The sequence below is a fragment of the Littorina saxatilis genome, linkage group LG12, assembly GCF_037325665.1.
Source record: "Littorina saxatilis isolate snail1 linkage group LG12, US_GU_Lsax_2.0, whole genome shotgun sequence".
In the NCBI taxonomy this organism is placed as follows: domain Eukaryota; kingdom Metazoa; phylum Mollusca; class Gastropoda; order Littorinimorpha; family Littorinidae; genus Littorina; species Littorina saxatilis.
In genome coordinates, this window is record NC_090256.1 from 18,883,008 (window position 1) to 18,907,206 (window position 24,199).

The window sequence follows — 24,199 nt, forward strand, 5'->3', positions numbered from 1 at the left end:
ATGTGATACCCCCTGTTCCATTTATTCATAACATGTTATACAGTACTTTTATGCCTATAATTAAACCCCGGCCATGTATACTTGGAGGCTAAAGTGTGACCACCGTCCCCACCTACCCCCCTCCCCTACCCCGCCTCCCCCAACCTCAGTTACCCCCCCCCCACCCCCAAGTCCCCTGTCTTTCAACAACCCACCCTACTGTCTATGTATGTGTCTTGTCTAGGTATGTGCGTCTGTATGCGCTAAGACAGTCATATCTTATGTTGATAAACTCTGTGTATGCTGTATGGTATGTTGTGTTTATGTGTATATAAAAAAAAACAATTTTTTAAATTAAATAAAATTTAAAAATTTCACCTTGTCGGCTTAAAAAGTGAATTATTAAGAGAAAATACACAACCGACAATCAACAATGACAGTTGAAGATTTTTGTCTGGATGGGGCTTCTTGGAAGATGCCACAACAAAAAAATGATCACCAATCAGATTGGATTCTAATATTTCCTTTCCTTCTTATAGGGGGACTCCGGGGGCCCGCTGTTCTGCCTGATGACCAGTAAGGAGGGGGAGGGGCAGGGGGAGCACTACACGCAGTTCGGTGTGGTGTCGTGGGGTGATGACTGCGGCAAACCCGGCAAGCCTGGCTTCTACACGTACCTTCCTACCTTCCGTTCTTGGATCTACAACACTGCCCTGCCTAAACTGAGTCAGGGATTTTTCGTTTTTCAAAGCTTTTTTTTAATTTTTATTTTATTTTGAGTAGCTATTTGTTGAAGCGTGAGAGGAAGACTGGTGTGGGTTTGTGGGTGGGGAAGGGGGTTGTGGTGGTGGTGGTTGTGGTGGTAGTGCCTAGTGGAAGTGATGGGTCGGGGGAATATTGCGCGTGTGTGTGTGTGTGGTGTGTGTGTGTGTGTGTGTGTGTGTGTGTGTGTGATCACGATGATGATGATGATGATGATGATGATGATGATGATGATGTTGCGCAGAGGGGTACAGCACAACTCAAACTGTTGATCCAAAGTGTCGTGGCTTCAGTCCCCTGAGTGACTACAGCTTGTACACCTGTAGAACAGTGTTAAATCAGCTCAAGAACGACGCGCGGTGCCAGTAAGTAACATATAATATTACTTAGTTTCTCAAGCATTTGAACTTAAATTGTAAGAATGTTCTGAAACTGACCTCCGGAGTTTAACTCAACGTTGAATGACTTTGGTAAGCGTTAACGCATGTTATAGCCTCCCAAAAACATCAGTCCAAATCTTGACATATAAAACGAGCACCCTTTGTTACAACTTGGTCAACATAAATGGAGACCAAACTGCCTGACTGCAGCTTTCAGAAAACTGAATTTGTTTTTTATTGAATTAATGTTGTTGTTAATTGGTTGATTTTGTTGTTGTTGTTGTTGTTGTTGTTGTTGTTGTTGTTGTTGTTGTTGTTGTTGTTGTTGTTGTTGTTGTTGTTGTTGTTGTTAATAGTTGTCCGTCAATATTAGTTTGGAACATTAATACTCGTAATATGGTTTGAGCAGTTTTTCTGCACAGTATCTGGTTAACAAATAAACACAAATGAGATTATATTCAGACACCATTGCAAGAAGCATACACGCAACAAGACATGATTCTACCGAATACTTGTACATGCTTCAGAAACCTGAGGGAAGCTGTGGACTGTGCACAGAAGGCTCTTGCCAAAAGCGTATATGGAATCAACTGCCGAGTGGAGGATGTCTACAGAACCATTGTCGGCTCGTCTGATATGCATATTACTGGTCAAAAGCTTGAACATTGTGAAGGTCAGTGGCTGGCCGCCGCACAGGTTGTGCCTTATAAGAGTGGTGTAGTATATCAGTGCAAGATTTTGAGTGTGTGTGTGTGTGTGTGTGTGTGTGTGTATGTGTGCGTGCGTGCGTGCGTGCGTCCTAGTGAGTGTGTGTGTGTGTGTTTGTGTGTGTGTGTGGATGAGTGGGTGTGTGTGTGTGACCTTTGCAAAAGCATCTCAAGAGTCATTTTGGTAATATCCACAGCGTTGAAATTCTCTCTGACCGCTGGAATTTGCAAGAACCTGACCGCTGTCTCTGCTGCTGTGAACGAATGCAACGACAGCCTGAACTGCGTGTAAGTTCAACGTTATATATTGTTCCTTACTTTAAGTTTATGTTGGGTCGGACAAAAATTAATATTCCAATTTTGTTGACAGTGTTGCCTTTATTCGAGAATTGACCATTATTCTCGTAAAAATACCAGTCTTTTTTCATCTCTTATTTTGCACATCAAAATGTAGCACGCAGTCAATGAAAATAAGCAACACTTTGACCAGATTAATCTACTGTGTGCGTCAGAGTTAATGTGCATCAGAGATAAAGTTGAAGATGTCATAATACAGCAGTAAAGCTCTGATTTTTTCAGCCTGCAAAAAGGTTTCGTCCTTTGTTTTTTTCTCTCGATAATTGTGACAAAGAAATACATGATATTTTCCATAGGAAATGCAATCAAAACTATATTGACATTTTACTGCAAAAAGTGCCCGTCCTTTGTTTTCTTGATCATTGTGACAGAGAAATGAATTATTATATATCTTCCAAAGAAAATACAATCAAAGCTATATTGACATTTTACCAACGCTTCTAACTGCACACGTCGATCACCAGGACTACCCTGGAGGCTTCTCTGTGTGTTCATCGGCAGCTGGATCCTGATTGGCTCCATTGCTCCAGGCAGGACATCCAGAACGTCATCCTCAACAATTTCAACTCTTCCCTCAACATCTGTCTAAGTAAATAAGCCTCTTTTTCTCTATATACCATTGTTGATTTGCAGATCGTGTCTACACTGGTACAGTGCTACCTCCGTTCCATGCCAGACTGACTCTTCTAACTAAACTGCAGGCGGTATTGCAAAATGCCATGTAAAACCGCAAACTTCCATTTCCTGACTTAGCATCTGAGTCAGACGTGTCACGAACGATGCATTATTCCGTTTTTATATTTAGTCAAGTTTTGACTAAATATTTTAACATCGAGGGGGAATCGAAACGAGGGTCGTGGTGTATGTGCGTGTGTGCGTGTGTGTGTGTGTGTGTGTGTGTGTGTGTGTGTAGAGCGATTCAGACTAAACTACTGGACCGATCTTTATGAAATTTGACATGAGAGTTCCTGGGTATGAAATCCCCGAACGTTTTTTTCATTTTTTTGATAAATGTCTTTGATGACGTCATATCCGGCTTTTCGTGAAAGTTGAGGCGGCACTGTCACGCCCTCATTTTTCAACCAAATTGGTTCAAATTTTGGTCAAGTAATCTTCGACGAAGCCCGGGGTTCGGTATTGCATTTCAGCGTGGTGGCTTAAAAATTAATTAATGACTTTGGTCATTAAAAATCGGAAAATTGTAAAAAAAAATAAAAATTTATAAAACGATCCAAATTTACGTTTATCTTATTCTCCATCATTTGCTGATTCCAAAAACATATAAATATGTTATATTCGGATTAAAAACAAGCTCTGAAAATTAAATATATAAAAATTACTATCAAAATTAAATTGTCCAAATCAATTTAAAAACACTTTCATCTTATTCCTTGTCGGTTCCTGATTCCAAAAACATATAGATATGATATGTTTGGATTAAAAACACGCTCAGAAAGTTAAAACAAAGAGAGGTACAGAAAAGCGTGCTATCCTTCTTAGCGCAACTACTACCCCGCTCTTCTTGTCAATTTCACTGCCTTTGAGCGGTGGCCTGACGATGCTACGAGTAAAATGGCATTGCGTTTCATTCTGTGAGTTCGACAGCTACTTGACTAAATATTGTATTTTCGCCTTACGCGACTTGTCTTTTTTGTGTTCAAGAAAATCGCCCCCCCCCCCCCCCCCTCCTCTTGAAATAAACCTTGTGTATATTTAATGTCTATATATACAATTCACTTCGTAGAGTAACATCCTTGATCATTACAAATTTACAACCCGCATCTGTCAAAGTACACAACCCTCTTGTTCTCTATTATACAATTCAGTTCGTAGAGCGACATGCTTTATCATTTCAAATTCTCCATTAGCAACTGTCACAGTACACAACCCTCTTTTTCAGTGTCATGTGGTAGAACAAAAACCTTGATCATTTCAAAATATCCATCCGCATTTTTCAAAGTACACACCTTTCTTTTTCTCCATGTACAATTAATTCTGTTGTAGTAAGACATGCTTGATCATTTCAAATTCTCCACCGGCATCTGTCTAAGTAAAGAACTTTCTTTTTCACTATATATATATAGACATGCGAGTTGAACAAATCGAAAGCTGCAGCAGAACCCGCTTATTGTGAAAACCATTATAAGAATCGAAGACAGGCTCCGCATAAGTCTTACTTATTGTTGTCTATATATATAATTGTATAAGTCTCCTACTTTGCCGTCTTTCTAATACACGAATGCTGAATGGAACCTTGCGCTCTTCTCTCATGAGATTACAAAAAGCGCATTCCACTATTAAACCTAAATTAAATGAAATTTCTGGTTTTCGTTTCACTAGATAACACTGCACGAGTGACGGAAGATGGTCGACAGTTCATGTTTCTGAACAACGACTGGCTGGCGGTCTGTGCAGACAACTGGGGTCACAATGAGGCCAAGGTCACCTGCAACCAGCGAGGTTTCAAAAACGGCTCTGCTTCTCTCATGTAGGTGCATATAAGTGTGTGTTTTTTCGTAAATTTTGTGTGTGTGTGTGTGTATTAATACAAGTACTCATGAGTAGTAAAACAAACAAAAAACACAACAGCATACTTCTACGAAAACCGGTGGTCAAACCCCTCCTCAGTGAGGGGCCATGTGGCATCAATCTAGTCCACGCCTCTCGGAGTTATCAACAAGTAATAGGGGCAACCGTGAATGTTTATTCTGAAGACGGGATTGGAATGTCGTCCGTCCTTTTTTTACCTTTAGTCAAGTTTTGACTACTGTTTTAACATAGAGGGGGGAATCGAGATGAGGGTCGTGGTGTATGTGTGTGTGAGTGTGTGTCTGTCTGTGTGTGTGTGTAGAGCGATTCAGACTAAACTACTGGACCGATCTTTACGAAATTTGACATGAGAGTTCCTGGGAATGATATCCCCGGACGTTTTTTTTATTTTTTCGATAAATGTCTTTGATGACGTCATATCCGGCATTTTGTAAAAGTTGAGGCGGCACTGTCACACCCTCATTTTTCAATAAAATTGATTGAAATTTTGGCCAAGCAATCTTCGACGAAGGCCGGACTTTGGTATTGCATTTCAGCTTGGAGGCTTAAAAGTAATTAATGACTTTGGTCATTAAAAATCTGAAAATTGTAATTAAAATTATTTTTTATAAAACGATCTAAAATTACGTTTATCGTATTCTTCATCATTTTCTGATTCCAAAAACATATAATTATGTTATATTCGGATTAAAAACAAGCTCTGAAAATTAAAAATATAAAAATTATGATTAAAATTAAATTTCCGAAATCGATTTAAAAACAATTTCATCTTATTCCTTGTCCGTTCCTGATTCCAAAAACATATAGATATGATATGTTTGGATTAAAAACACGTTCAGAGAGTTAAAAAGAATAGAGATATAGAAAAGCGGGCTATCCTCCTCAGCGCAACCGCTACCGCGCTTTTCTGTATTGTTAATTTCACTGCCTTTGCCACGAGCGGTGAACAGACGATGCTACGAGTGTACGGTCTTGCGGAAAAAATGCAATGCGTTCAGTTTCATTCTGTGAGTTCGACTGAGCTTGACTAAATGTTGTATTTTCGCCTTACACGACTTGTTCCTTCCTTCGTCTCGCCTGGCTCCAATTGTTTTTTGCAAATGCATGCGCAAAAAGGAGAGATGTATTTTTTTTCTTAGTTTGTTTAAACGTGTGTGTGTGTGTGTGTGTGTGTGTGTGTGTGTGTGTGTGTGTGTGTGTGTGTGTGTGTGTGTGTGTGTGTGTTAAAATGTGTGTGCGTGCGTACGTACATGCGTGTGTGTGTGTGTGTGTGTGTGTGTGTATGTGTGTGTGTGTGTGTGTGTGTGTGTGTGTGTGTGTGTGTGTGTGTGTGTGTGTGTGTGTGTTTACTGGAAATCGTTGATTGAATATATGATTAACACTTTCGGTGGTTATCTTTAAGCATTTACAGAAATTGGGAAATAACACGTCAATATAAGTATTGCGCTAGGTAAAGCTTGCACTACGGAAAACACATGAGTGCGAAGTGTGTTTGTGAGTCGTTGAGTACCAAATAGAAATACAGCCGTGAACCGCGAGGCAGAAAAAAGAAAGGGGAACAACACACTCGGCAAAAACCAAGTACATGTACTAACATTGGGGCGGCGAAGAGTAAACACAAGCCCTTCACCCCCACCACTGCGAACCCTCACCCCCTTCCATCTTTCGAATGTCTCTAGACTGAGCAACCAGTTTCGGTAAATTCTTTATCAAATTTTCGTCAGACAGTCGCTGACTTCATCATGATGGTAAGGATCGTATACTCATAAGTAGTCTCAGAGTAATGCCTTATTTTCCCATATTCCTTCGTCCGGTTTTTCGTCCGGTTTTTCGTCCTTTCAACAACAATAACACAATCAGTGATCTATGCATCAGTCAGTCAAAGAATTATTAAATAAGATACTGATAGAAACAAAGTAAATCGAGTTAAGTATTTTACTTTTTCTCTTTCAGTATCACCGTCAAAATGTCTAGATTTAACTGGTTGGCGTAAAAACTGATAAGTGAGCCGGGTTTTTGGCAGTTCTTTTGTAAAATAGAGAACAAACTCGTGTTAATGGTACACCTTATAAGCATATTCGAAAATAATTCACACCCGTTGAGGCTTTGAATGTTCCTCACATATCCAACCAGATGATACCTTCATTGCAGACCTTGGAGCGAAGAAAAAATGTTCGTGTCAGGCAGCAAGCATGCGGTTGGCTGGATGCAGATCACGTGCTCTGGAGCTGAGGCCTCATTGGATGCGTGTCAACTTGACCTACATGCGTCATGTTCCGAGTCCTACTTCGCTACTGCCGTCTGTTATAACTCAAGTAAATTGATGTCATCTTGACTTACATATGACCACACATACTTTTAACTTATTATTAGAACTTAGTGTTAGTTTATCCACCATGTAATCGGTGCAAATTTAAAGTATATGCAATAACATTAAACGACGACTGTGTTTTTTGGAACACGTGTTCTGCATTTACATTATCTTATTAATCGAACACAATCACATCGTTTTCTTTTTAACATACATTGCTTTCTCAGAAGAAAAAAACCCAACAGCGTACCTACTTTACAAGTCATTTAATTTCGCACTGAAAAAATTGATAATCACGACATCATGTTCTCCCCCTTTCGTTCCGTTTTAAGATTACGCCTTCGAACTTGAACCTGCTGATCCCGACGGCCACTACGGCTACGTTCGACTGTCACGCGACGAAGGTCAAGGTCGTGTGTGCGTCTCTGACCTCACAGAACGAAACGCCGACGTCTTGTGTCGAGAAGCCGGGTATGTGGCAGGCATGACCTTCACCCGACCGCTTCCACCCTCAGCGGGCGGCCCTGTGTGGAGTGGGGACGTAGACTGTGGAGACAGAGCAGTGGACATCAATGGATGTGACAGAAAGGTCGAGTGGACGTTCTTGCAACAAACACCGGACACGTGCAACCCGGCTGCAGTCTTCTGCTTTGCGTCAAAAGGTAGGGAGCTTTTAGTTTTTCCTCCGTCGCTTCGCGCTATGTAGACATACATCGCTATGACTCATTTACTTAACGAATGACTGGACATACTGACTGAGAGATTAACAGACTGACTGAGAGGTTAACAGACTAGCTGAGAGATTAACAGACTAACTGAGAGGTCAACAGACTAACTGAGAGGTTAACAGACTAACTGAGAGGTTGACAAACTGACTGAGAGGTTAACAGACTAGCTGAGAGATTAACAGACTAACTGAGAGGTCAACAGACTAACTGAGAGGTTAACAGACTAACTGAGAGGTTGACAAACTAACTGGAAGGTTGACAGACTAACTGAGAGGTTGACAAACTAACTGGAAGGTTGACAGACTAACTGAGAGGTTAACAGACTAACTGAGAGGTTAACAGACTGACTGAGAGATTGACAGAGTAACGGAATGATTGGTTGATTCATTGATTGATTATTCTGTTCGAAGTTTGTGTAAGTCATGAGCTTATTGTCTATTGGTTGACTTACGGACCGATTACTTGATTGATTGAATCATTATAGATATATTGAATTATATAATGATTTATTCCAGTCCGATTTCACAACGGGCTACTGAACAATACGGGGATAGTGCAGATGTATCGACCAACAACAGATGGTCATGACGTCACTTTGGAAACCGTCTCCCGTGACGCCTTCACCAACACCTCTGCTGAAGTCGTATGTCGTCAGAACGGATTCCCGCTCGGAGGTCACGTGGTACCTTTTAACCCTTTCCACCGTTCAGAAACGGAGTACGTCAACCTTGCTTGCCCTTCGCAGGAGAGTTCGTTGGATAGTTGTCGAGTAACTGATGTAGGTTCTACATTCTACCCGGCGCCGGCCGTTGTCAAGTGTCATGTGCAACACGAAGACACAGGTGCGTGTGTCTGTCTGTCTGTCTGTCTGTAACATTTGAAATGCAATGAAAACACAATGTAATTAGTAACTACACTCTTAACCAGTTGTTTCTACTAGCAAAAGTAGAACACGTTTTCACGTGGAATGATATAGTGTTCACACGTGGTTATAAGAAGTGTCTTCACATTGGAACCCTTCTAGTTTAGAGTGTAAAAGGCGTATTACATCTCTGAATTTTAAAGAATGTTTGTGTCATTCTGGGGTCGGTTGCCCTATGAAGATACATTCCTTGTTGTGCGAACCATCTTGTAAATCACTATTGATCCATTCAGCCTTCGACAAGCTGTAAGAACATCCACTGACTTGAGCACATATCAACGTTTACAGCCTGGCTGCTTTCTGTAAAGAGTGGGTATTTTTCAATGACTTTATTTCGAACTTAATACCCCTGTCGTTCTGCAAGGTAAAGTCGAGCATGCCCATGCGGCCACCTCACGAAAGCGACCACCTGCCGACAACGACGATTCCGAAGTATCACAAACGAGTTTTTCTTCTATATAACTCACGTTTCCATAGCGACCAACTGTCGCAAACGACCACTTTTGCTATGTCCCTTGGGCAGTCGTTACAGACAGGTTCGACTGTATCTGTTTCAGAGCCAGAACTTAGCGTGAAGCTGTGGTCAGACCACGAAGTCCTGGTCTACACGGGCGGTCAGTGGGGGACCATCTGCGCTGACCACTGGTCCAACGACGAGGCTAACGCCGTCTGCCGACAACTGGGTTATCTCCATGGTCTCAGGAACACTAGCGCGGGAGGCAGAGTCTTTCCGCACGTGCTGCACGACATGCGGTGCGAGGTCAACGTGACCTCCCTGCAGCAGTGCACCTCACAAGCTGTGCGGTCCGATGTGTGTCAGAACAGGCGGTCCGCTGCGGTCGATTGCACTAACTCCTCAAGTAAGATGCAATTTGTTGTCGTTGTTGTTGTAACCTTTTGATATCACTTGTTAGACCGGCACGGTTGGCCTAGTGGTAAGGCGTCCGCCCCGTGATCGGGAGGTCGTGGGTTCGAACCCCGGCCGGGTCATACCTAAGACTTTAAAATTGGCAATCTAGCAGTGGCTGCTCCGCCTGGTGTCTGGCATTATGGGGTTAGTGCTAGGACTGGTTGGTCCGGTGTCAGAATAATGTGACTGGGTGAGACATGAAGCCTGTGCTGCGACGACGGTGTTGCATATCAGCTCGGAAGGTTAAAGTTGTTTTTTTCATCAATAAAGTTTTTATTAAATTCGAATTTTCACTTACAGACTCAAAAATGATTGCATTGATTTGCTTATCATTTCTTGAGTCCAAAAATAAATAAATATGTTATGTTTACTCTAAACACGTGCTCAGAAGTAAAGAAAATCGGTAAGTGCAAATTTCATCTTATGTTGCACGTTGGCATGCTTCGCCGAGACCAGCTCGGCCCGTTTCGGTTTACCGGTTTCGGCTAACCAGGTTTTAGTTGTCTCGACGGGTTTTTGGGTGTCGACCTTTTAGTTTCAGGCGTCGGCTGCTTACATGTTTTGATATCGCTTGACGCGACATGTTATTATTTTTTTGTTTTTACATTTGTGACCCTCCACCACGAAATGAGTCGCATGTCACCTTTGCATGATTTTCATATTTTTACATTTTCCTAAAGGTTTTGTTATGCTCTATCCAGTGGTGAAAACCGTTTTAAAAAAGAGCGAAAACTGTTTGAGTTATAAGCCTGTGACTAAGGTGACCCTCACACTGTTATCAGACACTGCCCGGACTTATATTAAGCCTAGCGCAGAACCGCGCGAGGTGACATGTGACTCATTTCGTGGTGGAGGGTCACATTTAGTCAAGTTTTGACTAAATGTTTTAACATAGACGGGAAATCGAGACGAGGGTGGTGGTGTATTGTGTGTGTGTCTGTGTGTGTGTGTGTGTGTGTGTGTGTGTGTGTGTGTGTGTGTGTGTGTGTGTGTGTGTGTGTGTGTGTAGAGCGATTCAGAGAAAATTACTAGACTTATTTTTTTATCTTTTTTTTTATCAATGTCTTTGAAAGTTGAGGCAGCACTGTCACACCCTTATTTTTCAATCAAATTGATTGACATTTTGGTCAAGCATTCTTCAACAAAGTCCGGACTATGGTATTGAATTTCAGCTCGGCACCGTAACAATTAGTTAATTAGTTTGCTCGTTAAATTTGTCATTAAAATCAAATTTTCACTAACAGATTTAAAAATGATTGCATCGTATTCCTTATTTTCTCCTGAATCTTCTATATCTATATACGGCTTGTGTCTGTCTGTCTGTCTGTCTGTGTGTGTGTTCGCCATGCACGGCCAAAGTTCTCGATGGATCTGCTTCAAATTTGGTGGGTATATTCAGGTAGACCCCGGACACAACCTGGTCGATGAGAATTTTTAATACGTGCTCTCAGCGCTGAACCGATTTTGGTTTTTCTGTACATCCACTACATCCATTCCCAGTAACTCTTCCTTATCTTCTCCAGTGTTTTGCGCGTTTATCTCCCTTCCTTCGTGTGGCGTCAATCCATATTCCCGTTACTATTTTTAGAAGGTCACTGTCCACAACGCTCAATCCATATTCCCGTTACTATTTTTAGAAGGTCACTGTCCACAACGCTTTCATCCCGGCGAAGCCGGGTATTACTCTTCCTTATCTTCTCAAGTGTTTTGCGCGTTTATCTCCCTTCCTTCGTGTGGCGTCAATCGCGTACGGTGCGCCACCCGGCTTAACTTCTTCCCGGCGAACCCGGCTATCCGGCGAAGCCGGCTACCCGGCGAAGCGGGTATTCATCTAGTTCAAAAATATATACTCTAAAAATGTGCTCAGAATTACAGAAAAAAAGGTTAAGTAAGTACTGCGTTCGCACGCTACGCAGAGACGAGCGTGATCCGTCTCGGTCTTTGAGTTAGTCGAGACTATCAAAATATAATCTTGGCGATGACTGTTTTTTTGGTGTAAATCTGTTACTTTAATGCCGACAGCTTGACTAAATGTTTTTATATCGCTTCACGCGACTTGTTTTTTATTTGTCATCAGTAACCGTTGTTGTTGTTGTAGTTGTTGTTGTTGTTGTTAGTATCCGTTGTTGTTGTTGTTAGTATCCGTTGTTGTTGTTGTTGTTGTTGTTGTTGTTGTTGTTGTTGTTGTTGTTGTTGTTGTTGTTGTTGGTAAGAAGCAGCCTGTAAACGACAAGCCTCTGGTTTTGTCGCAGGGCCCGAGTACAGCCTCCAAGGAGGGTCCGATCCCAACGAAGGCCAGGTGTACATGCACTATAACGGTACAACTGCGCCGATGGTGGGGAACATGCCAATCTCGGTGGCCAGCACTCTCTGTCAGAACTTGGGGTATTCGACTGGTATTCGTAACAGCTCGACCTACATCCACGGTAACAATCAGAGCTATTGGATGACCAGCTTTACCTACGACTGTCCGAGTGGCTCGAACCTTTACCGCTGTCTCCAGGGAGAACCGTCGCTGATTCACTGTAAAGACCGCTCAACCCACTGGAGGTGCAGTTCTTCCATTCCATCTGTCTACTGTTACACATCAGCAGGTAAGTCAGAGTTGTCGTTTTTATATTTAGTCAAGTTTTGACTTAATATTTTAACATCGAGGGGGAATTGAAACGAGGGTCGTGGTGTATGTGCGTGTGTGCGTGTGTGCGTGTGTGTGTGTGTCTGTGTGTGTGTGTGTAGAGCGATTCAGACTAAACTACTGGACCGATCTTTATGAAATTTGACATGAGAGTTCCTGGGTATGAAATCCCCGAACGTTTTTTTCATTTTTTTGATAAATGTCTTTGATGACGTCATATCCGGCTTTTCGTGAAAGTTGAGGCGGCACTGTCACGCCCTCATTTTTCAACCAAATTGGTTGAAAATTTGGTCAAGTAATCTTCGACGAAGCCCGGACTTCGGTATTGCATTTCAGCTTGGTGGCTTAAAAATTAATTAATGCCTTTGTCATTAAAAATCTGAAAATTGTAAAAAAAAATAAAAATTTATAAAACGATCCAAATTTACGTTCATCTTATTCTCCATCATTTTCTGATTCCAAAAACATATAAATATGTTATATTCGGATTAAAAACAAGCTCTGAAAATTAAATATATAAAAATTATTATCAAAATTAAATTGTCCAAATCAATTTAAAAACACTTTCATCTAATTCCTTGTCGGTTCCTGATTCCAAAAACATATAGATATGATATGTTTGGATTAAAAACACGCTCAGAAAGTTAAAACAAAGAGAGGTACAGAAAAGCGTGCTATCCTTCTTAGCGCAACTACTACCCCGCTCTTCTTGTCAATTTCACTGCCTTTGCCATGAGCGGTGGACTGACGATGCTACGAGTATACGGTCTTGCTGAAAAATGGCATTGCCTTCAGTTTCATTCTGTGAGTTCGACAGCTACTTGACTAAATATTGTATTTTCGCCTTACGCGACTTGTTATCTCTCTGCCGAATGTTTGCCTTTGTTATACAGGGTGATCCCAAAAATGCCACCCATAAAATTCTAATGTCTGCATCCATTTAACGAACATTCAGTGTACACTAACTTCAGCTAACGCAGAATCAGTTCACAAAGTTCCGCGTTTGTAGGTCAAAGGGTCTGACTTTTGTGCTCTTTCAAAAAAATGTACAAATTCAGGGATCGACTCAACAGTTGGAGTTTTGACATTGAGCAGTAGCCACATTCGCCCAACTTAAACCCTCAATGTTGTTACCTTTGGGATTACCTGGAGGACCTACAGAAACAGCCTTAGACAATCAGTGACTTGAAGACAGCAAATACAGTCAGGATCAGACCATTCCCAATAGAGGAGTGTGTGCATGTCATTGATACTGTTTGCGCAGCACTGGCACTTCAGTGTTTCAAGCCACCCTCCCCCTCCCGTAAACCATATGTTTCTGATCACTGAGCTTCCCGAGCTTTTACATACAGCACACACATACTTCCATTTGAACGCTTACCGCTCGGGAACATCCTGGCTGCTTTCCTTTGAAAGCCCCCCCCCCCCCCCTTTGGGGCCCTCTTGAAAGTGAGAAATGTTTCAAAGAATTTATTTCGTGGGGTTAGAACAGGACGTAGAACCGTGTAAATCGGACGTCTCGTTTTGGCGCTAGACCTTACTTTTAAAATCTAAATAATAAATTGACAGCATGTGAAACATTCTTATAACACGAAATAATTCTTTTATCATCAAGACAAGATCAGTACAGTTTGAAGTTTTGAAAGTTTGAAAAAAGGGAGCCCGGATGCAGCTCTTTTCACTTGATGGCGGGGAAGTAGGCTACCGAAAACCATTCAACTTTCCCTTTTTTTTTAGAATGCCAGTCGACTGAGATTTCCAAACATTTTATTTTGTTTGTTTCTGTGCCTGTGTAGAATGGGTATTGCGCGTAAACACGCACTGCAGCGACTAGGCTAAAATCACATCTCATGAGCTGCATCTTACCATTGCCCAAGCAGACGAATTTTCTGCATAATTTTTATCGCTAGTTTCTTTGAAGTCAACCGGTGCCGCTCAGTTTGTTTCACTCGCAGTCGTTTCTCGTTTTAGATTCCGAGGTACACAATAACGTGCTATTGCATATGTAGAGTTGCTTTGAAACCGCAAACGACTCTATATATGGTCATGTATGAATAAAGTTGGTCACACGGGGCCCCGATGGCTCGGGGGCTCTAAGGCTCTAAATAAACTACAAAAACTGCTGTGTGGTTAACACTTTCTACCCCACCTATGTTGACCAAGTTCTTTTTAACCGAGACCAGCTGTGCTGCAGCAGGTCACTCAGAATTGTAGTGAATGTGTAGTAACTGTGTATCAACACGCTGGAATGCAGGCGTTAGATGGACGTTACAGGAAGCAATGAAGCTAATAGTCTGAGCAGATATATTCGTACCTGGTCAGATAGAGCCATGTGATCCGTACCTGGGAGACAATGAGTTAACGCGTGCTAAATAGCCATTCAGGTGATGTGTAAGTGGCATTCAATGTCGTTGAACGCCATTGCGAGTGTGTTCCCTTAAATAAGTAAAGCTATCTTAGTGAAAAGTTTTCATCGTTCCGTAAACCTCCTGTGAGGCGGAGTGGGCCTTTAAGTCAATCTGAGTTAGTGTGCATGACTTTCAGTGTTTGCTTGGCTATTCCTCCTTGTTTCTGGTATGTATGTCACATGGTCCTACTGTTATCTTCTCTTCAAAATGTGTTCCAACTAACCAACCGGAATTGTCAAAGGCACAAACGCTTTTCTAAATGGGGATTGCTCTGAACCTAGTTGTAATAGACATATTCGGGTGACAGATGATCAGGGATGTTATTGTATACTTGGACCTTCGGACATTCCAAAGGGTAAAAGGCTGGAAGGTTTAAATCGGGTGAGAGTGGGTACTCCTCAATGTCCAACCTCATACCGATGAGCACCAAAGTCAGACCAGTTGACTTTGAACTTCAAACTTGGTGACGAATCATGCATAAACTGAAAATGTCGTACACCAACTATGAAATAATTCGCTCAACATGTAGAAGTTATTAGCATTTTTATTGGTGTCAATGTTGGGGGTAATCATGTAGAAGGCCTTCGTTCGACCAACATAAACCTTAACATGTCTTTTTAACTATTCCCTCACAAGCAAATGCCATAGTTTTATGAGAAAGCTGACTAAGTTTTAACCACATGGTAGTTTGCATTGAAGAACTGAAGAGGAGGCTGTGGGGGGGGGGGGGGGTTGAAAGTACTTACTTCAGCCTTTTGAAATAGAGAAATGTTAGTCTAATGTTTTCCAAAACCTTTGATATGCGATGATTAGGTCTTATAAAACAGGGACAGAGTCTCGAACAGGAGATGGGTGCGTCTCAGAATCTCGTCCTCTGTTTGTGACATTATCACCAAAAGTAAAATCTTCCCAGAAAACTTTGATAATACTATTTACACACTTCTCAGGGTGTACCTTTTCAGTTTAAACAAGAAAAAATATAACATTGCCTTTAGTTTGCCATATATTGAGCATTATTTGGACCATGTGTGCAAAATCACCCGTGTAACATGGAAACAATAAAAGACAAAAAAACTGCATTTATAAGGCTGAAAACGACTTTTATTCAGTTATTATTGTTGAATCACAAGCCATTATAGAGTTCAATATGAAATGACTACATGCAAACAACAAAATAATGTTTTTTTTCAAAGTTCCATGCATTCGTCAAAATTTCAAAATAAAAATGAAAATTAATTAATAATATCCTGATCAGAACATGTTGATACATGGCATTCATTCAGTCTTATTGACATTTAACCTTCACAATAGCATATATACAAAGATTTGTTGCTCTAAGACAAAATGTTAGAAAGTTATCCCAAAAGAATGCAAAATGGTCACCGATGTAACATGGAAACATCACTTTTGTAACAAAGAAACGGTAAATGCTTGTTCCCACAAACTTTACTAAATGAAGCTGATTTTGCAACCAGATTCTTCTTAGGTAAAATGCCAAACACTAAAACAGGAACAGAAAGAAAAAAAGCTGGAAATCAATCAAACTTTGCACAAAAAAAAAGAGAAAAATTAATGAAAAGTTCATCACCGACGTAACTCGGAAACGAACAACCAGACATGTATTACAAGGTTTGACATGAAGAATGCAAATGTTCAAAAGTGGTTCATTCAATTGTTAAGACAATAAACCAAAGGCATTGGTTACATATAGAACAGTTGCCACTTGCAGTTAATCAATTTATTTCAAAAGAGGTGCAGCAGGGGGCGTCACTTGATGACAAGCGAGAGCTGCAGCCGGGGCTGGATTCTGGGATGCAGCCGGGGCTAGATCTTGAGGTGCGGCAGGGATCGGTGCTTGAGCGGGGGAAGGAGCAGCGTGGATTGGTGCTTGAGCAAGGGGTGGCACTCGAGGAGCGGCTGGTTGTTGAGCAATGGGGGCGGGGGGGGGGGTGAATTTGGGGAAGTTCAGGTCGGAGGGCTTGCCTGTCCCAATTTCCTGCCTCACGACCATTCGAGCAAACGCCCACCCCAGACTGGCACGCAGCACAAAAGCATGACAGCAGTCGTGTGCAGAGCACATTTGGCTCCACGCACCTGATGCTGTGCAGAGATCGGGTGCCTTTGAGTGTCTTGACCACTCGACCTCTGTCCCTCTGGATGTCGGTCTGTGGCACCCAAAAGAACGACCGAAAGGAGTGGCCGTCGCACTCTCCATCTCCAGGCTGCTTGTTGAGCCTGCTTGTGAAGCAAAAGTCAAAGAGATCACTGAAGAAGGGCGTGGCCCGAAAGTCTTTGGAACTTGGTGTTTACTGTGGTTTTTTTTTCTAATTAATAAAATAAAAGTATAAGATTTTTTTATCACTTTAAATTCAAAGTCATCTGTGCACAAACATCACTTTCATTAAACAGGTCTCACACAGAATGTAATCTACACCTACAAAATATTAATCGAAAGAAAAACTATTATTAACAAATGTTTAACCTAATTTTTCACTTCATAGAATATCGTAGCAGCAAAAACTCACCTTTTCTCAAGAACCTTGGGTGTTGATCACTTTCGTAACAAAATCACAGACTTCGGAAACATGCTCGAAATCTTTCTTCGCTGCTGGAAGCTGAACTATTTCTCTCTGTAACTGCGCATGCGTAGTCACCCGCACCTCTTAGGAAGTGACTACGCGCAAAATAGTTCTAATCTTTCTTCAAAACTCTGAACATTCTTTGCAAAACCGTTCACCATCGTAACTGAATTTTGAAGAAGCATGTCATATTGCGCAACTTTCAACTTAGTTTGCAGATGCAATTTTGAGAAAATAATACTTAAATAACATTTAGCTTAGCGATTTTCTATGCCCTTTCATGTCAAGATCGTGTTGAAGATGAATATGCAAATTCTAAAGTTCAAATTTAGGACTTGTTGCTGTTGCACGCGTGTGGAAAACTATGTTACGAAAGTGATGGCAAACTTTCAAGCGATTAATTTCGTTTAAAAAAACAATTCTGTGGACAAAATAACATTTCAACTGTCAAGTACACTTAAACCAAACACACATAACAAGAATAGCAGTCCTTGGACATTCCAAACGATTCTTGTAGTGAGGTGCAAAACTAGCTGATGGTTCATGTCACAGATCAGACCTCCATTTTTCACGCATCCAATCATTTTTTTTCGCAAAACAACCTTCATAATAATCATGCAAAATACTCAGTTTTGTTTGTATTATTTCTTTATTCATTTTACTTCTCAAAAATACCAATATCATGATTTAAAATTCAGTATGTTTCAACTGTGGGCTAATTTGATTATGGCACACACAAAAGGTTCAGTTTCTGAAACGCACCCATATACATTCACAGACATGTATGCAGAGAGGTTATCGAAACAACAGAATGGTATGATGAAGGGAGTGCCTTGGAATAAAAGTTCCCCGGTTCTATGCTTGTTGGCTTTTTGGTGAAATCCTATCGTATCACGTGCCGGTAACTTTTCTGTACCTAATACATTTTGTTGTGGCAACACCCCCCCCCCCCCCCCCATCCCCCTCAAGAAAAAAAACCCGTAGTAATTGTTGTGTTAAAAGATTGCAGTTCCTTCCCGTGGTTTTAGTGTTCCTCCTTTATTTTTTAAATCTTCTCTATGGTTTATTCACAGCGCGAGTTCGCACTGGAACACGAGCCACTACCGGAATAGTGCAACTGTACCGGAACGGACAATGGTGGGAAGTATGTCACGGTGACGTCACTCAGTCAGCTGCTGACGTCATCTGCCGTGATATCATGGGGTCGTCCACTGCTGCTGCTATCAGACAGAGCGCATATGCAGCTGAAAGGTTTGCGCCCATTTGCTTGTCTGTCTGTCTGCTCACCTGTTTTTCTTTGTTTGTCTGTCTGTTTGTTTGTTTGTTTGTTTGTTTAACGTTGGTGCAGTTGTGTACTTACTTACCCCCCGCGGGTTAGGGGGAAGAATTTACCCGATGCTCCTCAGTATGTCGTAAGAGGCGACGGATTCTGTTTCTCTTTTTACCCTTGTTAAGTGTTTCTTGTATAGAATATAGTCAATTTTTGTAAAGATTTTAGTCAAGCAGTATGTAAGAAATGTTAAGTCCTTTGTACTGGAAACTTGCATTCTCCCAGTAAGGTAATACATTGTACTACGTTGCAAGCCCCTGGAGCAAATTTTTGATTAGTGCTTTTGTGAACAAAATACAATTGACAAGTGGCTCTATCCCATCTCCCCCCTTTCCCCGTCGCGATATAACCTTCGTGGTTGAAAAGGACGTTAAACACCAAATAAAGAAAAAAGAAAGTTGTGTACTTCCCTAAGTAGCTTCATTTATTTCCAACGGATGAATTATTAACCTTTCTTCCGTGACGTTTGACACCAGGCAGACCTTCACATGTGGTCTCTTCAAAGGATAATCCGGTATAAATGAGCCAAGACAAAAATTAAACATTCAACAGAAGAAGTAAACAGTTACATGTACTGGGCTTGTGAATGCAAAGCATGCACATACACATGCAGAAATTACGCTGACAAATACTTTCTTTCCTCTTCTGTTTGAAGTGATACTGTGGTCCGAGCACACGCCAATTGCAACCGTCAAAATACCGACGCCACATCCTATTGCATCAGTGTAGACGTGACGTCACGATGCCCGTCGCTGGACAGACGTCCTGCAGCTGTCGTCTGCTACGACGGCCAGAAACCGAATGGTAAGATGGCTTTGCCCCTCTTTTTTTCTGCCCGTGTATTTTTTCTGTTCGTGTTGTATTTTTTAGTTGCTTCTACTTAATTTTAATGATGTAGCGATCTGGTAATACGAATATAAAGTAAGATGCGGCAAGTCAAATTGTTGTTGCCCATTTGTTGGGGAGGGGCTACGTAAGAAGGGGAGGGGGAGTGAAAGAAACGAAAAGTGCTCAGCTAATAGAGAACACAGTTTGACAAGCAAGCAATGAATTGTACTGTGAGTTATTTTCATTTAACAACAGCATTTGTGTAAATGCTGGGACTGGAATCATTACACTTTTGCGGTCTGCTCTTACTTGTTTGTACAGGAAATATCACGGATTGGAAGAAGGTGTTTTGGTCGTATCCCAAATACCGGGTGATGGTGAAGAGATACGGTGTGTGGGGAACCGTATGCAGTGACACATGGGGATTCGCTGAGGCCAAACTGTTCTGCAAACACTTGGGATACAGCTCTGGCTACTTCTATTCAGGACCTCCGCGTGCCTCATATGTGTGAGTATTTTGATAAAAGTATGTGTCGAGCCGAATTCGCGGAATCGGCAACATTGTTGACCATTTCGCGTAATCGGCAAAACGCTGCCCATGCATTACGCGAAACCGTCAGCGTTTTGCTGAAAATGCGTGAAGACTTCTAAAACTTGCCCCTTTTGCGAAATTGTCAGCAACGTTTTGGTTTTAATGTTCTCAAATGCCTTAGATATAATCACACTTAGACAGCTAGATGCTGGAATGGATAGATTCAGCAATAATCGATACGCTATGGCAAATTATGGCAAAAGGTGTAGTTTTTGTGTATTGTTTGAGTTATGCTCGACACAGACCAACACAGACCAAAACAAAACATAAAAGGGAGGTAAGGCAATGTTAATTCAATGTTCTGGTGACACAAAAAGTAACGGACTGACTGCCGCTTTTGCGAAATGGGCAAGTTTAAAACACTGCCGATTTCGCGTAATGGGCAGCGTTTTGCCGATTACGCGAAATGGGAACAAATTTGAACGATTCTGCGAATTCGGCACGACATAAGTGTAGTTTTTTTATTGTGTACTGACATTAGAGACAATTTAACCCACAGCTTTTTCCTTTTGGTGTATTGCGGGAGGACGCAGATATAAAATATGCTGACCTTACTACAAGGATGTAAAAGTAAGAGAGGAAGATACCCACAGGGCGGGGTTGAAACAAAAAGAGTGCAACTGTAAACACAGATGCCATCACAAGTATTCAATCAAGAAATAAAGTGCAAATGTGTTTGAAACCTTCAGTTCAGCCAAGCCCCCGAATTCCAGTAATCAAACAAAACACATCAGCCGAATAAACTATATTGGTTGGTAATTGTAATTTTCAATGTTCTTCTCAAGGTGCTGTGTGTGTGTGTGTGTGTGTGTGTGTGTGTGTGTGTGTGTGTGGTTGTGTGTGTGTCTGTGTGTGTGTGTGTGTCTGTGTGGCTCTGTGTATATATATATATATATATATATATATGTGTGTGTGTGTGTGTGTGTGTCTCTGTGTGGCTCTGTGTATATATATATATATATATATATATATATATATATATATATATATGTGTGTGTATGTGTGTGTGTGTGTGTGTGTGTGTGTGTGTGTGTGTGTGTGTGTGTGTGTGTGTGTGTGTGTTTGTTTCCTTTTCAAACTTTACTTTTTTGTTGGTTGAGCGTCGGGCAGGTTTTTTGCGGTTGGCTGGTTGGGTGGGTTGGGTTGTTCGGTTGTCTAGTTGCTTGCTGCCGTATTACTGTTGCTGTGCTTCTTTCCTTACTTGATTGGTTGGTTGAATGGTTTGATTCTTGGGGGTAGCATGGCATACAGTCAATGTTCTGATTAACAAAATGCTGTTCAAACGATGTGATTGGTCGATGTCGCGTCAGTGTGCTAGATGTCAACAGTGTGTCATTTATTGTGTGCAGGCCGATGTGGGCACTGTCGGTGAATTGCACTTATAATGACCTCACGATCGGAGACTGTGACGTCAAACTGACTGACGTCATCAACGGTACAGAAACCTGCAGTTCTACTCGAGACGCTGTTGTCCGCTGTTATTAAAATTGCTGCCCAACACTAAGGGAAAGGATGCTCATCGATCACGTGTAAACCATCATGGAGGGGAAAGGTTCTCAATATGGACCGGCTGCTAATATGCACAACTTCCTGTTCTCAGAAAATGACGATGCAACAGCGCTAAAAATCAATAACATTCGTTACAGATACAGATACGCTTGCTTGATATCATGCACATGTTAAAATGGCCAGGGATGCAAAACCGTAAAGCTACCTAGCTGTATCACCTTTTTACACTTCTGACAACGTTAATTCTAAATGTGACGCTTTAAACGAATTAGTTTCTGCCCACAGACAGGGCAAACAACATAACAAAAGCTGCATTAGACAGCTAAGACTGTATTTGTTTTAGAGCAAACATTAAAAAAAAATAGCAAAATCTCAAAATAAATGTGTGTGTTCCTAATATAGACCACCTTCAACAAGTAGAAAACAAGTCGCGTAAGGCGAAATTACTACATTTAGTCAAGCTGTGGAACTCACAGAATGAAATTGAACGTAGTCCGCCGCAAGTGCAAAAGGCAGTGAAAGTGACGAGCCTGTTTGGCGCGGTAGCGGTTGCGCTGTGCTTCATAGCACGCTTTACTGTACCTCTCTTCGTTTTAACTTTCTGAGCGTGTTTTTAATCCAAACATATCATATCTATATGTTTTTGGAATCAGGAACCGACAAGGAATAAGATGAAAGTGTTTTTAAATTGATTTCGAAAATTTAATTTTGATCATAATTTTTAATTTTTTTAATTTTCAGAGCTTGTTTTTAATCCAAATATAACATATTTATATGTTTTTGGAATCAGAAAATGATGAAGAATAAGATGAACGTAAATTTGGATCGTTTTATAAAAAAATTTTTTTTTACAATTTTCAGATTTTTAATGACCAAAGTCATAAATCAATTTTTAAGCCACCAAGCTGAAATGCAATACCGAAGTCCGGCCTTTGTCGAAGATTGCTTGGCCAAAATTTCAATCAATTTGATTGAAAAATGAGGGTGTGACAGTGCCGCCTCAACTTTTACAAAAAGCCGGATATGACGTCATCAAAGACATTTATCAAAAAAAAGAAAAAAACGTCCGGGGATATCATACCCAGGAACTCTCATGTCAAATTTCATAAAGATCGGTCCAGTAGTTTACTCTGAATCGCTCTACACACACACACACGCGCACACACACACACACACACACACAGACACACATGTATACACCACGACCCTCGTCTCGATTCCCCCTCTATGTTAAAACATTTAGTCAAAACTTGACTAAATGTAAAAACCAAAAGACTGGTCTCAGTCCTCAATGAGGACGCTTTTTGCGATTAACCAGAATGAAGCGTGCAAGCTTTCTAAACAAATCTATCAAGCAGTCTTTTATGTGTGCTCGTTGCTAATTTCCCTTATTTTCTTTCTTTTTTTCCTTTTTTTGTTATAAGGTTCTAATTCATATTTGATTTAGTCTAACACTAATACTGAGCTGTGTCGTGTTATTTTGAAGTAGAGTTGGCTTTTTATTGACAACTGGTCCATAGTGGGCGCCTAGGCGAGGCTACAGTATCAGGAAATTCCTGATAGCCTCGCCTAGGCGCCCACTATGGACCAGTTGTCAATTTGCTTGTTTTCCATTTTTGCTGAATGCCTTGAATTAAAAGCTGATTTGTTCTAATTTAGCTCACCGAACAAAGAACAACCACCAAAGCAGAAAATGAACCTTGTTTGCGATTAAACAAGCTAAATGTCAGCATGGGACAAAAAGTGATCCATATACCGAGCCCTTCCCTTATATCAACAGAGATGTTTCAGGCTTTTTATGTGGAATAAGCACGCCATTCCACTGACTCGACTGTGTCAGATACAGAAGGCCTACAGTCTTGATAATCTCTATGCAAAACAATCATTGAAGAGTTAAACTTAATATGTCATAACAGCATCAATTTTCGGAATTAATTCAGCAAGAAATTATTACTCTGCACATGAACAGGCAGGCTCTTTATTTTCTATAATTATGTGTCTAAAGGCCATGACAGACGGGAATCAAAAAACAAGAAAGGTAGGTTGTTGGAACGTTTGTTATTGACAAAACCATACATTTACAAATGTATATCGACCCAACGGTCTTTTAAGTGCACAGACAAACAATCAATAATCTTTGATTTCTATAATCATGTGTCTAAGAGGAGGGATGTTTTGATCCAATGTAAAAACAGATTTAAGCGGCGGAAGTCTGCGTTTTAGTTTAGTCAGTCAGGCAGTTCTTTTTCTAGCGATCTGTGTATATCGCATAGTTTTTCCACCCGTGTAACTTTATGGTGTGGAGATTTTCCTGGTGTGGTTTGGATGCTGAATAGCGCAGATTTATTCAAATGATTTGCCATAAACTCGTTTACTTTATTCCTTACTTTGGTATTTAAATCATAATCATTTTTGCTTACTTAATATTCATTGTTTTTACTCGTTGGTCTGTACAATATAAACGCTCCATCTATGTCTGTCTGTCTGTCTGTTTGTCTGTCTCTGTTGGTCTGTCAGTCTGTCTGTCTGTGTCAGTTTGTTTCGTTGTCCTTTCTATATACATTGCTTTGTGTGTTCTTCATGTAAACGTTTGTTTTTTGATTGTGTGAGTGTGTGTGTTTTTCTTTCTTTATTAAACTCTTTGTTGTGAAATATCATTTTTAATCAGAAACATTTTTAACTATGCTGTGATGTATTTCTAAAATAAACAAA

General features: G+C 40.9%; 1 protein-coding gene across 2 annotated transcripts in view; it reads left to right on the forward strand.

Moving 5' to 3' along the window:
* Positions 1 to 24,199, forward strand: part of LOC138981429 (uncharacterized) — an 82,942-nt gene that overhangs the window by 58,719 nt on the left and 24 nt on the right. The window contains exons 13-27 of one of the 2 annotated variants that reach the window (XM_070354342.1): positions 519 to 705; positions 986 to 1,106; positions 1,649 to 1,794; positions 2,026 to 2,116; positions 2,650 to 2,774; positions 4,526 to 4,673; positions 6,887 to 7,050; positions 7,379 to 7,708; positions 8,290 to 8,616; positions 9,254 to 9,556; positions 11,859 to 12,200; positions 18,302 to 18,479; positions 19,214 to 19,362; positions 19,708 to 19,894; positions 21,328 to 21,914. In XM_070354342.1, coding sequence (XP_070210443.1) covers positions 519 to 705; positions 986 to 1,106; positions 1,649 to 1,794; positions 2,026 to 2,116; positions 2,650 to 2,774; positions 4,526 to 4,673; positions 6,887 to 7,050; positions 7,379 to 7,708; positions 8,290 to 8,616; positions 9,254 to 9,556; positions 11,859 to 12,200; positions 18,302 to 18,479; positions 19,214 to 19,362; positions 19,708 to 19,894; positions 21,328 to 21,463 — 2,934 coding nt within the window. In that variant the 3' untranslated portion in view covers positions 21,464 to 21,914. Of the gene's footprint in view, positions 1 to 518; positions 706 to 985; positions 1,107 to 1,648; positions 1,795 to 2,025; positions 2,117 to 2,649; positions 2,775 to 4,525; positions 4,674 to 6,886; positions 7,051 to 7,378; positions 7,709 to 8,289; positions 8,617 to 9,253; positions 9,557 to 11,858; positions 12,201 to 18,301; positions 18,480 to 19,213; positions 19,363 to 19,707; positions 19,895 to 21,327 lie in introns of both variants that reach the window. The other variant, XM_070354343.1, reaches the window with a different exon arrangement.